Source organism: Microtus ochrogaster (genome assembly GCF_000317375.1).
Source record: "Microtus ochrogaster isolate Prairie Vole_2 chromosome 14 unlocalized genomic scaffold, MicOch1.0 chr14_random_3, whole genome shotgun sequence".
NCBI classification, from domain to species: Eukaryota; Metazoa; Chordata; class Mammalia; order Rodentia; family Cricetidae; genus Microtus; species Microtus ochrogaster.
Genome location: NW_004949098.1, coordinates 10794911 through 10808028, shown reverse-complemented (window position 1 = coordinate 10808028; position 13118 = coordinate 10794911). Strand labels below are relative to the sequence as shown.

General features: G+C 44.9%; 1 protein-coding gene across 1 annotated transcript in view; it reads right to left on the bottom strand.

The window, feature by feature from the left end:
• Dnah6 (dynein axonemal heavy chain 6) overlaps positions 1–13118 on the bottom strand; it is a 189290-nt gene that overhangs the window by 94278 nt on the left and 81894 nt on the right. Inside the window, exons 36-40 of the mRNA XM_005364722.3 lie at positions 9663–9845; positions 8227–8370; positions 5599–5820; positions 4423–4570; positions 1578–1735 (exon numbers count right to left, since the gene is read on the bottom strand). Coding sequence (XP_005364779.1) covers positions 1578–1735; positions 4423–4570; positions 5599–5820; positions 8227–8370; positions 9663–9845 — 855 coding nt within the window. The remainder of the gene's footprint in view (positions 1–1577; positions 1736–4422; positions 4571–5598; positions 5821–8226; positions 8371–9662; positions 9846–13118) is intronic.

Here is a 13118-nt window from a genome sequence, read left to right as displayed (position 1 = left end):
TGCTTCAAAGATTTTCCGTCACAGAGAGGAAAAACCCAGACTCCTCATCATAGGCCCATAGCCCTCTGAGATGTGAGTTCTGTTCCTCTTGCTGTTCCAGTGTCACATTTTACAGGCCTAGGGCATCCCAGACTTCCTGTTTATGAGATGGAAAGTGTGCACTCCCTTGGCTCTGTCTTTATAACCTAAGTTCCCAATCCTCTGCTTCTCTCACACCCAACCTAATCCCAACCCTGAATTCTCTCTGCCTCCCCTACTCATCATCTCTCACCACAGATATCTGTCTACTCTCCCAAACTCAGTTCTCTGGGAGGCAAGGACCATCTCATTTGCCCCTCGTCCCCCAAAGCTGCATGGCAAAAACTCATTGTAGATGGAATGAGCTGAATTAAAGGTAAGAAACACAAAGCCATGTTTTATAGACTGAATTTACCCAGAAATAATGTGTTGAAGTCCTAATTTGTGTTTAAAATTAGGGACAGATAAAAAAGGTCCATGCTCCTCCTATTTCTCCACATGATGCCTTGCTGTTGTATAGCTTCGCCCCTGCTTCTCAAGAAGTTTTAAAAGAAGCTTGATCATACCAGGACATAAACAACTCACAAGTTTCAGGAAGTACCAAAGCTTACTAGATTCACAGGGTCCCTGGATCCCAAGGTTCTATAGGTAGTAAGGACTGATGAGGAGAGGAGATGCTCTGGAATGTTGACCTGCCGGCAAGTTGTGCATCAAACTCCAGATCCAGCTGCCATGAATTGTCAACCATGCTGGGGGTGGGGGTGAGCTTCAGGTGAAGCAGCTGCCCCTGCTTTTCCTTCCAAGAGAAGGTCTCACTCTGTGACCCTACTGACTTGAACTTGTGATGTTGACCAGGTTGGTCTTTAACTCACAGAGATCCACTTGTCTCTGCCTCCCAAGTGCTGGGAATATATCCTACCCCGCAGCTGCCTTTGAGTCATTCATGTTCCTGTAAGTAACCCTATAACCACACCTGTAAGTAAGCCTATAACCACACCTGTAAGTAAGCCTATAACCACACCTGTAAGTAAGCCTATAACCACACCTGTAAGTAACCCTATAACCACACCTGTAAGTAAGCCCAATGCATTCACGGGTTTACCAGGTTGGATTCTGACGGTATCTCTATTTTGGTCCACCATTGGTTCCCTATCTGGGTTGAGGAGACATTTGTACAGATCTCCCCAATGTCACCTACCACTTGCACCATTCCAATGGCGAAATAGGAAAGCTGCCATCACAAGATCACATGTCACCACAAGTGGTCAAAACCACAATCCATAGTAAATGTCTTTATAACTTACCCCACCCATGGTAATAGAAAACAGACTAATAGACTCATGTAAAGACCTGAGGAGAAGAAAGACATCTACAGATCAAGCAGGGAAGTCTTAGAGGAATGGATTCTGCTGGCTCCTTAATCTTGAACTTTTAGCCTTCAGAATTATGAAAAAATAGGTTAAACTACCCAGACTATAATACCCAGTATTATACTAGCAGCTCCGACAAAGGATATTCCACATTTGAACACATCAATTAATGTAAAATCTAAAATTAACCTGTATTTCTTTCCAAAAGAGTTTGTTTCTATCATAAAATCCACCAAAATCTTGATACTGCCGAAGCAATTCAATTGGTGGTTGGGAGCCGTAGCGATCCAGTCGGGGCATATTCAGATCATCAACAAAAATTACAACGCGCTTATTTCCTGGTGCTCCTGGGAAGAGAAAAACAGTTTTAAAAGAATCAAAATATGTCACTAGAAAATGGAAGGCCATTTTGTTGTCGTGGTGGTGGTGGTTTGAAAATGATTTGTCCTTACAATAAATTCATGTTGAGGCTTGGTCCTTGGTGTAATGGTGTTGAGAAGCAGTGGAAACACAGCAGAATTTGGGGTCATGAGGGATCTCCTCACTCACCTCTTCCAGGAGAAAAGAATGCATCAAAGCACTCGCATTGTCCTGTCATATGACACGGTTCCCCACCCTTAGTCTCAGAATCACATGATGGTGATACTAGCTCCCTAGTGAGGTCTGAACCTTTCCAGATGTGAGGACCAGATGACCTGAGCATCTGAGCACGGGGGAGGAAGGGAATTACCTTTCCACAGAAGGAAGTAGAGGGATACTGTGGTGGTTTGGAAGAAATTGGTCCTCATTGGCCCACAGAGAGTGGCACTATTAGGAGGCATGGTCTTTTGGAGCACACGTGGCTATGTGGAGGAAGTGTCACTGAGGCCTTGGAAGTTTTAGATACTCAAGCCAGAGCAGTGGCTCAGGGTCCCTTCCTGTTGCCTACAGATCCATATGTAGAACTCAGCTACCACTCCTGCATCACGTCTGCTGCATGCCACCATGATTACAATGGACTAAACCTCTGAACTTTGTTGACTCCCGAAGAAATGTTTTCCTTTATAAGAGTTGCTGGGGTCATGGTGTCTCTTCACAGCAACAGAAACCCTAACTAAGACAGCTAGCTACTAAAGGTTTCCATTTCTGAACACCACCTCATCATCCCCATACAGAAAACAGGCTTTGATGTTTGAGACCACCCAGCCTCACCAATGGGAATTCCTGGACAGTGGGAAGGAAGCACAGTAGGTGAGAGTTCACCCCTCTGGCACTCAGGCCTTGGGACAGCAGCTACAGCCCGTGGCTGGCATAAATGCTAGGTGGCAATTCCAAGGCAACCAAAGCTAATTCATGGCTCCACACCATCTTCTGCCCCAGAGAAGCCATGTAGCAAGACCATACTGGGAAGAAGAAACCTAACAGAGTAATGGAGGTCAGTGCATGACGGACGATGTGGAAAGCAGCAGAGCCTGAGCTCTCTCAGGTGCCCAGTACAGAGGGCTGTGGGCTCTGCTGAGTGAAGTCCAGCACCTAGGAACTAGAGCTTGTGTTGTTAGAGGATGGGAATGAGTGGAGGCGGAGACCTTGAGATCAACCTCAGGCAGCCCTGCAGAAGGAGGCTGAAGCCTGACCAGTGAACTGCTCTTTTAGGGATGCTCACAAGAACTCATTCCTGCACGGCCCTCCCAGAGGACATGGAGCAGCCAGCGCCAGAGAAGTAGGGGCCATACATAACGACAATCTAAATGTTAGTGAGGGACAAAACCAGTCTATTCCATCTTCTGTACCTGCGCATCAGGGTCTCTAGGACTAGTGAAAACACCCCATGCTACCTCAGTGATAGGTCCTGGGGCTGCAAATCTGACTTACAACACAGATAAGGGCTGACTTTCAGTTAGGCTTGGCTTGATGTTTTACATTGGCTTAGACTTGAAACAATCTAAAGGTAACAGGAAAATTATGCTTAAAAACAAAGAAACAAACAAACAAACAAAACTAGACCGGGCGGTAGTGGCACACTTGGGAGGCAGAGGCAGGCGGATCTCTGTGGATTCAAGGCCAGACTGGTCTACAGAGCGAGTTCCAGGATGAGCTCCAAAGTAACAGAGAAACTCTGTTTTGAAAAACCAAAAAACAAACAAGCAAAAAAGCAAGGAAGCAAACAAAAATGAGCTAATAAAGGAAAGAGAGGGAGATGATAGAACTTGGCTGGAAACACTGACCGGAGACAAACTCAATCTTATGCTTACTTCCAACCAAACCCAGAAACTGCATGGGTCATACATGAAGACCTTTGCTGGTCTTAAACAAGTGGAAGTCAGTTGAGATTTGAGGCCCTTTGATGGAGAGAAGGGGAGCCATGAAGTCTGAGGATGGTCTGGGTGACCATGATGGTGACTGTCGTGGTTAATCTTCACTTTGGCTTCGCTTGGAATCACCTGGGGGGGGGGACACACTTTCCGGGTGTGTCTGTGAGAATGGAGAGGGAGACGGACCCTAAATGTGGGTGGCACAATCCCATGGACTGGGATTTCAGACTAAATGAGAAACAAAAAGAGGAGAAAGCAAGCCGAGTGCCAGCATTCACCCCTCTCCCTGCTGACGGCAGACTGGTGTGGCTGCCTGCCTTTCCTGCCGCCATGCTTCCCCACTGTGATCAACTGCCTCCCTCAAACTGTGAGCCCAAACAAATTCTTCTTCCTTCAAGTCGCCTTCTTCAGGCGTTTTGCTGACACAGTGGTGGGAGAAATAAATGACTGGCAGCTGACAGTGAGCTGTCTGGATGAGAAAATGACCGTTAGCAGGCTCTCCTTCCTTGAGCTCCCCACCACCTCGTGTTGAGGCACGGCCTCCAACCAGCGCTTTCCTCGGCCTCCAACCAGCGCTTTCCTCGGCCTCCAACCAGCGCTTTCCTCGGAGGACGAGGCTGCTCAACACAAGAATGGGGTGGCGCAAAGCAAGTCTGGTTTCCTCAGCTTGCTCTCTGTGCATGCGCCCTACGGGCTGAATGAATAATTCGTGTGGAAAAACCGCAATGATGACTCAGTCTTACCTAGAATATTTTTTCTTTTTCTTTCCAGTTTTGACTCAATGATCTCTTGTGTCCTTGCAGAGGACGTTTGGGCAGAAAAATTCAGGTAAACAGGGACATAGCCTGCTGATTCTTGAATTCTGTTCAGCAATCCTTTTGCAATAACAGACTTTGAATAAAAAAAGAATATGTTAACTGTTTTCATAGTCAATATGATACTTTTTTCCATAGCCTACACTTGTCATGATCCAACACAGTGAACAAGAAACAGGATAAAAGAAGGAGGTTTGGACGTAGACAGAACTATTTGGGATTCTTTTAGTGTGGACAGAGATTTCAGTTATAGTCGTTAGAACCAAAGAAACACTTTACTCAGATTTAACTCAGAAAAAGTCGCAGAGTTACACTAAAATTCATCTGTTACTACCCAGACCAATTTGAAAATGAGGTAGACTTACATTTCTTTATTGGAATTTTAAAAAATTTGATATTTTATTTATTGTGTATGTGTGAGCATGCATATGTGCATGTGTGCATGTGTGAGCATGTCTTTGTGTATATGTATTCATGTGTGAACATATATGTGGGGGTGTCTGTGTGTCATGGAGTACATGTGTAGAGGCCAGAAGACAACTTACGGGAATTGGTTTTCCCTGTGTCCTGGGAACTGAACCCAGGTAGCCAAGCTTGGCAGCAAGCTCTTTTATTTGCTGAGCCATCTTGCTTGCCCATATCTCTTAGTGATAATATAGAAAAGAAACAGTGAATCCTGGTGTGTGTGGACTCCTCTAAGTATTTTCTTCTTTGCCCCCCCCCCAAATTAAAATGACATCAAAGTTGTGGCTGTGTCAGTTAAAATTAAGTAGGAAACAGGACAGAATGACCTTCATCAACAGTCCTTGGGGAACACAATTGCTCTGGGCAGTTTCTCTCCAGACACTGTGAGACCATTGCAGAAGTATAGAAATGTCCCTAAACTCAAAACCTGGCCGATGACACCAACCCGAGGATGCGTACAGAAACTGATAAACCCTGGGGAAATCCTCGGGTCTCTATAGATTCTGCAGAGATAAACCCTTCCTGGAAAAGTGACGCAAGCTAAACATGGGAAACAACGAGTTATTTCCGATGCCGGGGACCCCAGCTCCACAGTCCCTCACTTTTGATAGCACTTCTTACCTGAGGCCGGTTTCCTACCTTGCCAACTCCAGTTGTTCCGGTAAACAACACAGAATGCTTGACCGCCAGCAGCTTTTCCATTAGATAGCCATAGCGCACTGTGTCTGTTGTAGGGACGAGCATCTCAAAGAATGGGACCTCCTTGCTGTACTTGAAGGTGGGTATGATACGTTCCCAGGGGTCCAAGCGTTTGGTGTCAAAGTCTACATGAATGCTCCACAGATCCCCAGAACTGGGCAGCTGAAATAGGAACCCAGTGTCAGTGGACAGCACTGACCCACAGAAACATACATTCTCATAAAAGCAAAGAGCACACATAACACTGAATTTCCTTTTTGCTATTAAGAGTTTTTCAGATATCATAGGCTAATTCTTTCCTTTTTAATTGCAGTGGCAATGCATTCATTCATGTGTGTATGATGCACGCGACATGTGATGGCGTGGGTGAATGCAGAGGCAGTGGAGGACACTGGTGTCCCAGCCATCATCCTTTGCTTATTTGTTTGAGATGGCGTCTTACTTACCGTGGAATGAGGCTGGTGCCTAGCAGGTCCCAGAGATCCTCCTGTTTCCATCTTACAGTGTGTGGGAATTTATTTATTTACATATTGATTTTACTCATTTTTATTTATATGTCTGTGTGAGTATGTTTACTTGTCTGTGTGTGTACCAGCTCGACTCCCTTAGAGCCTTCGTCATCAGGATCTGACACATGCAAAAAGAAGAGAGTAGGGGGCACGATGGGCATTACCAGAGTGTGCCCCTGCTGCTGGCTGAGAAACCCCAAAGGAGAGATGACCCCTGCTCAATAGCAAAGGGAGACAGGCCAGTTCCACGGATTGGAATCCCACAGAGGCATTCATTTAAGATACAAGCGTCTGCTCTCTCACCTTCATGAGACAATCCAGAAGCTGGAGTTTCCAATTAGGAAGAAATAGTGACCCAAGTTTTTAAAACTTTAACCTCACGTGTCTTTTATTTTCTGAATCTTCATTTTTCTTTCCTTCCACCCTTCCTTCTGTCCTGTCCTTTCTCCATTCTCCCCATCTTCCCTTTCCTCTCTCTCTTTTTCTTCTAGGCAAACACTCTACCTCTGAGTTCTATTCCAAGCCCCAAATAGACTTCTTAATTTCTTTAATTCTTATTTTGCTTAGTCAGATGATGGAGGAAGGTCATTGGTTAATAAAGAAACTGCCTTGGCCCTTTTGATAGGACAGCAGCTTAGACAGGCAGAGTAGACAGAACAAAATGCTGGGAGAAAGAAGCCGAGTCAGGGAGTCGCCATGATTTTCCCACCTGACACAGACACAGGTTAAGATCTTTCCCGGTAAGCCACACCTCGTGGGGCTACACAGATTATTAAAAATGGGTTAATCGAGATGTGAGAGTTAGCCAATAAGAGGCTGGAACTAATGGGCCAGGAAGTGTTTAAAAGAATACAGTTTCTGTGTAATTATTTCGGGTGTAAAACTATCCGGGTGGCGGGACACAGCCTGCCGCTCCTACTCACTACAGTCAGATTTTGCCTTTCTCTGTTTTCTCATTATTTCCCTGTTTTACTTATTGTTTATAACTTTCTTTAGCTTTAATAATCCTCATGCTGCTTGGTCTATCTTCACAGTATTCGAACACCTTTTTTCTCTTGTGTTGCACTGGGGGATGAAAATGAAATAATTATTGCTTCTTATTACAGTATAGTGTCAGGTTGGTTGTCAAATCACGATCCCGGTTACTGTTAGTCCACTCCTCCTCTCTACGTGGTGGCAGGGTGAAGACTGGGCACTAAGAAGACCCTCATAAAAGGGGCTGGAGAGATGACTTGACAGTTAGGAGCATTTGCTGATCCTGTAGAGGAGCCAGGTTCAGTCTCCAGCATCCGCATAGTGGCTCACAATGACCTGTAACTCCAGTTCCAGGACATCCAACTCCCTCTCCTGGCTTCTGTGGGCACAGTACACATGTGATGTGCATACGTACATCCAGAAAAAACACTCATAGAGATAAAATAAAAGTAAATACATCTTTAAAATAAAACAAAAGGTAGTAAGAGGAAAAAATAAAATATTCTTCCATTCCGACAGATGTGCAAACTACAGCTTGGGAACACCTAAAATACAAGATAGTCAATACGGATTCTGCAGAAGGCAAAGATTATGGAGTAACTGAAATACCGTGAAAAAATTCTTTGTTTTGTTAGAGGTGGCACACACCTTTAACACTACTACCCAGAAGACAGAGACAGGCAGATCTCAGTGAGTTTTAGGAGAGCCTGGTGTACATTGCCTTGTTAATATCAAATGGCCACGGAAGCACACCAGAAGATTTCTTATTTGCTTGTTTTCCTGTTTTTAATTTTTTTTATACAATAGATGTTGTCAGTGGCTGAAAGACAATAACTTTTTAAAATCCTCACAGTGAATAGGATTAAAGCTCTTAAAGTTGTTGCTTCCCCTGCTCGCACATCTCTTCCTACTTAAAATGAAATTCTATTCTATTAACTCAAACCTTTAGCTTAGGTTACATTTTCTGGAGTGTTTGTTTAACCCCATGAGTATTACTCTTCGACCCAAAACATAACGCTCTTAAAGTTTTACCTTTCAATTTTAAGGATTTAAAGCTATGATGTCACCTCCACTTGGTCCTTACCCTCGCATCAGGATTATCATCAAATTGTGTTCTAATAAATGTATCGAAAGAATCCCAGTAATTTTCAGTTAAATTTCCACCCAGAGACCACAAATAACAGAACACGAAAGTCTGGCACAGTAACGTGTTCAGCTTCATTTGCTCCTGAAAGTACAAAGAGAGACAGTGTAAAGATCTTACTCTCTAAGGGAAAGCAAACCCTGAACTGTCAAGGTTGGGATTTTCGTCTTTATTAGTCTTACATGTTTAACTGGGCATCACGTGTGTTCTATTTAGTGGTCCTACACGGCTGCACTCCCTTGTCTACGTGATGGAAGATGAGGAAACATGAATGACAGGCACAGGGTGTAGGAAGCACACCCTGCAGCTGACTGTAGCTGTGCATTGTAACTTAATTTTTAGCTCTTTTCTGTCTTTAAGCAGATTGGGCATTTGTTGTCCTGAAATGTTGTGGACAACAAGGGTATTAAGAGTCGAGCAGAGGAATATATCACAGGCTCTCTGGTATCCCTTCTAACTTTGAATCAAATGCAGTCATTAGTCTCGTGAAAATTAAATTAATAAGATAAAATGATCAAATTTCTGAAAATTTAGAGTTTTATTGGCAAAGACTCTCATAGAACAATAGTATTTTTATAGCTTTTTAGTAGTAAGAAGAAGGCTTCATGCAGGGCTGGTGAAGTGGCTCAGTGGGTAAAAGCACTTAAGCCAGACATCCTCAGCTTGATTCCTGAACCCCTTAGTAGGAAAGAACCAACCCCCAAAAGTTATTTTCTGATCTTCACATGTGCACACACCAACACACACACACCAACCACCCACCCACCAACACACATACACCAACACCACCACACACCCTAATACACACACACCAACACACACACACCAACACACACACCAACACACACACACACCAACACCACCACACCACCACACACCCTAAAACACACACACCAACACATATACACCAACACCACCATACCACCACAGACCCTAACACACACACACCAACACACATACACCAATACCACCACACACCCTAACACACACACACCAACACACATACACACACACTTTTTTGTCTTTTTATGTGTATGAGTATTTTGCCTGTATGCGTATATACATATGCCACCAGTGTTCTTAAACATTGAGTCATTCCAAAGTATATTATGTATTATTCATTTACTTACCCATTTGTTCATTTATTTATTTAGTTTTTGAAGATGGGATTTCTCTGTGTAATAGCCCTAGCTTTCCTGGAACTCAATCTATAGACCAGGCTGGTCTCAAACTCACAGAGATTCGCCTGCCTCTGCCTCCTGAGTGCTGGGATTAAAGGCTTGCGCCACCATGCCTAGCTCAACACATACACACACACCTACATTCATGTACGCGCATGCGCACACACAATTTTAAAACAAAGCAAAGCTTCATACCATTGACAGGATACTTCCATCCTTGGTAAGCAGCAAAGACTCCAGGAGGCAGCAGAGTGTGGTCACTTTGCTGATATCCACCTGCGGGATGGCTTGGCTGCATTTTTTGTTGATAAATTGTAACCCTTCCTCAACATAACGATTGAAAAGGTTCAGTAAATATTCTTGGGTTTCTTCATTCAACTGAAATAAAACAAATAAATAATGCTTGAATAAATTCTTTTTTTGTTCTTTGTTTTATTTATGTGTTTTTAAATTTATTTATTTATTTTACATCTCACCTACAGTTTCCCCTCCTTCTTCTCCTTCCAGTCCCTCCCGCACCCCTCTGTTTCCATCCCCCCAATCCACTCCTCCCTTTCTGTTTAGGAAAGGGCGGGTCTCCCAAGAGTGTCAATAAACATGGCATATCAAGTTGCAGTAAGACTAATCACTTCCCTATGTTTTAAGGCTGGGCTAGGCAACCCAGTTTGAGGGGTCCCAAAAGCCATGAAAGAGTTAGAGACAGCCCCTGTTCCCACTGTTAGGAGACCCACAAGAGGACCAAGCTACACATCTGTAATATATATGCAGAGTGCCTAGGCCAGTCCCATGCAGGCTCTCTTGTAGTTGGTTCAGTCTCTGTGAACCCCTATCAGCCCAGGCTAGTAGATTCTGTGAGTTTTCTTGTTGTGTCCTTGACCTCTCTGGTCCTACAATCCTGATTAAATTCAGTAAGGGGTGTTAAAAATCTATGTGTCTAGTGTGTTCAGTAGCCTTTAGATCGAAGGGTTTGGGCATCACACAGCATGAAACAAAGTCTGCGGAAACCCATGGCTCAGTGGGGATGCACAGAGGACAGAGTAGGCAGTGGAGGATGCACTGCACTTCCTGGCTAGGCAGTGCTCAGAGGTTCTATCAAAATGGACAAAGGAGGGCAGACATCCCCTGCTCAAATGCAGGCCATGCCAGTCAGAAGAACAGGCAGGCCTACCACCCCAGACCACCACACTCCCTCCAGTCTCACAGACACGATCCTCACCATCCCTCTTCCCCCAAGCCCCACCTCTGCTACCATGTCCTTGCTCCCAAATCAGAGGGACACCCCTGCTCAAGAGCAGCCCAAGCCATCCAGAAGAACAGGCAGGCTGCCCACCCATGGAACTCTCCCATCCCCTCAGTTCAGTTTCCACGGACACAATTCTCAGTCACCCCCACCTCCCTGGTGCCGAGTCCCAGTCCCTCACCCAGGCAGACATCCCTTGCTCAAGTGCAGGCCACATCAGCCAGAACAACAGGTAGGAAAACTTAGGCAGGACACATTGCTGGACCAGAGGCCGTGTCGGCCACCAGAACTCTAGGTAGGCCATTTGCTTGCAGACCTCCTCCACTCTTTTGGTACCTCTCCCTACAGCCCTGACACTACCCCAAATCCCCCCTTCCCTCTTCTTTGCTGTGTCCCAGCCCCCAGCTTGGATGAAGACCCCCTGTTCAACCAAGGGCAACACCAGAAATCCAGGCAACCATCAGGGAAATGCAAAGTAAATTACTTTGAGATTCTATCTTATACCTGTCAGAATAGCTAAGATCAAAACACAAGTGACAGCTCATGCTGGTGAGGATGTGGAGCAAGGGGAACACTCCTCCATTGCTGGTGGGTGTGCAAACTTGTGCAGGCACTATGTAAGTCAATATGGTAGCTACTCAGAAAATTGAAAATTTGTATACCTTAAGACCCAGCTATACCGTAACTCTTGAGCATATACCCAAAGGACATTTCATCCTACCAAAAGGATATTGCTCAGTTATATTCATAGTATATTTATTTGTAATAGCCAGAACCTGGAAACAACCTAGCTGTTCCTCAGTTGAATAATGGATAAAGATAATGTGGTACATTTACAGAATGAAATATTACTCAGCTGTTAAAAAAAATTGCCGACAAATGGATTAGAAAAAAATTACTCTGAGTGAGGTAACCCAGACCCAGAAAGACAAACAAGGTATGTACTCACTTATAAGTGGATATTAGCCCTTAAGTAAAGGATAATCGTGTTACAATCCATAGACCCAGAAAGGCTAAGTAACGAAAAGTGTTCAGGGGGAGAACACATGGATGTCCTTAGAAAGAGAAACAACAGATTTTATGGGTAGACTGGGTATACCTGGGAATGGTAACAAGGAGGATCAAGTGATGGTGGGCGATGGAGGGAGAGAGAAGAAGGAGGAACAGCTGGAAATGGTGATGTGGAAACATGGAAACACCCTGGATTCTAAAAGAGTGACCCCAGGGAAGACTCCTAGTAATGAGGACAGCGTGCAGAACCAGCCATCTTCTGTAACCAGGTGAGGCTCTCCGTAGTTGTCCTGGGACACCAAGCCAGCCACAAAACTGTAGCGCGAATTCTAATTGGTCTTAATAAGGAAAACCCAGATATAGGGCTTAATGCTGAAAGATCAGAGAAGCAGAGCAACTGGTCACTAGTTCTTTCTTCTACCAAATCCTCAGGCCAAAGGGGGGACCCTGTCCCTATAAAACCTCAGACTGAACGCTGTCTCTATAAAACCTCAAATTGAATCCTGAGCCCGTCTCCTCCCACGTTATAGCTCTCTCTCTGCCCAGCTACATCACTTGCCGTCTCTACCTCCCTAGTGCTGACATTAAAGGCCTGTGATCCCAAGTGCTGGGAACAAAGGTGTGAGCTCTTTTCCCTTTTCAACAGATTCAGTCTTATGTAGCCCAGGGTAGCCTTGAACTCACAAAGATCCGTCTGCCTCTGTCTCCTGTGCTGGGATTAAAGGTGTGTGCCACCATTGCCTGGCCTCTGTGGCTGACTAGTGTGGCTAGTTCTGCACGCTGGTCTTCAGGCAAGCTTTATTCAGGCAGCACAGACAAAACATCACCGCATAACACTTTAAACCTTCAATTTGTCCTGCCTGCAAAATGTGCTAGGGTAATGGTGGCATAGAACTTGTGAGAGTGGCCAATCAATGAGTGTTTTAACTTGGGGCCCATGCCACCAGAGGAAGCCCATGCCAGACACTGCCTTGATGGCCAGGAACCAGAGTCTGGATCGACCAGACAGAGACCTAGAAAAAAGAATCAACCTAAAAATTCCTCATGATATTCTGCTATACTCATAGATACTGGTAATAATCCCAATCATTATTAGAGAGGCTTCATCCAGCAACTGATGGGAGCAGATATAGAGAACAAAACACAAACAGTAGGTGGAGCTTGGGGAAGCCCAAAGAAAAGGGGGCGGAAGGATTGTAGGAGCCAGAGGGGTTGAGGACACCAGTAGAACACAGCTCTCAGAAACTAACAAGGTGCATAGGGGCTCACAGAGGCTGAAGCGACATTCACAGAGCTTGCATTGATCTGTGGTAGGTCCTTTGCATACATGCTACTGTTGTGCAGCTTGGTGTTCTTGTGGTACTCCTAACAGTGGGAGTGGCTTGTTTCTGTTGTGCAGC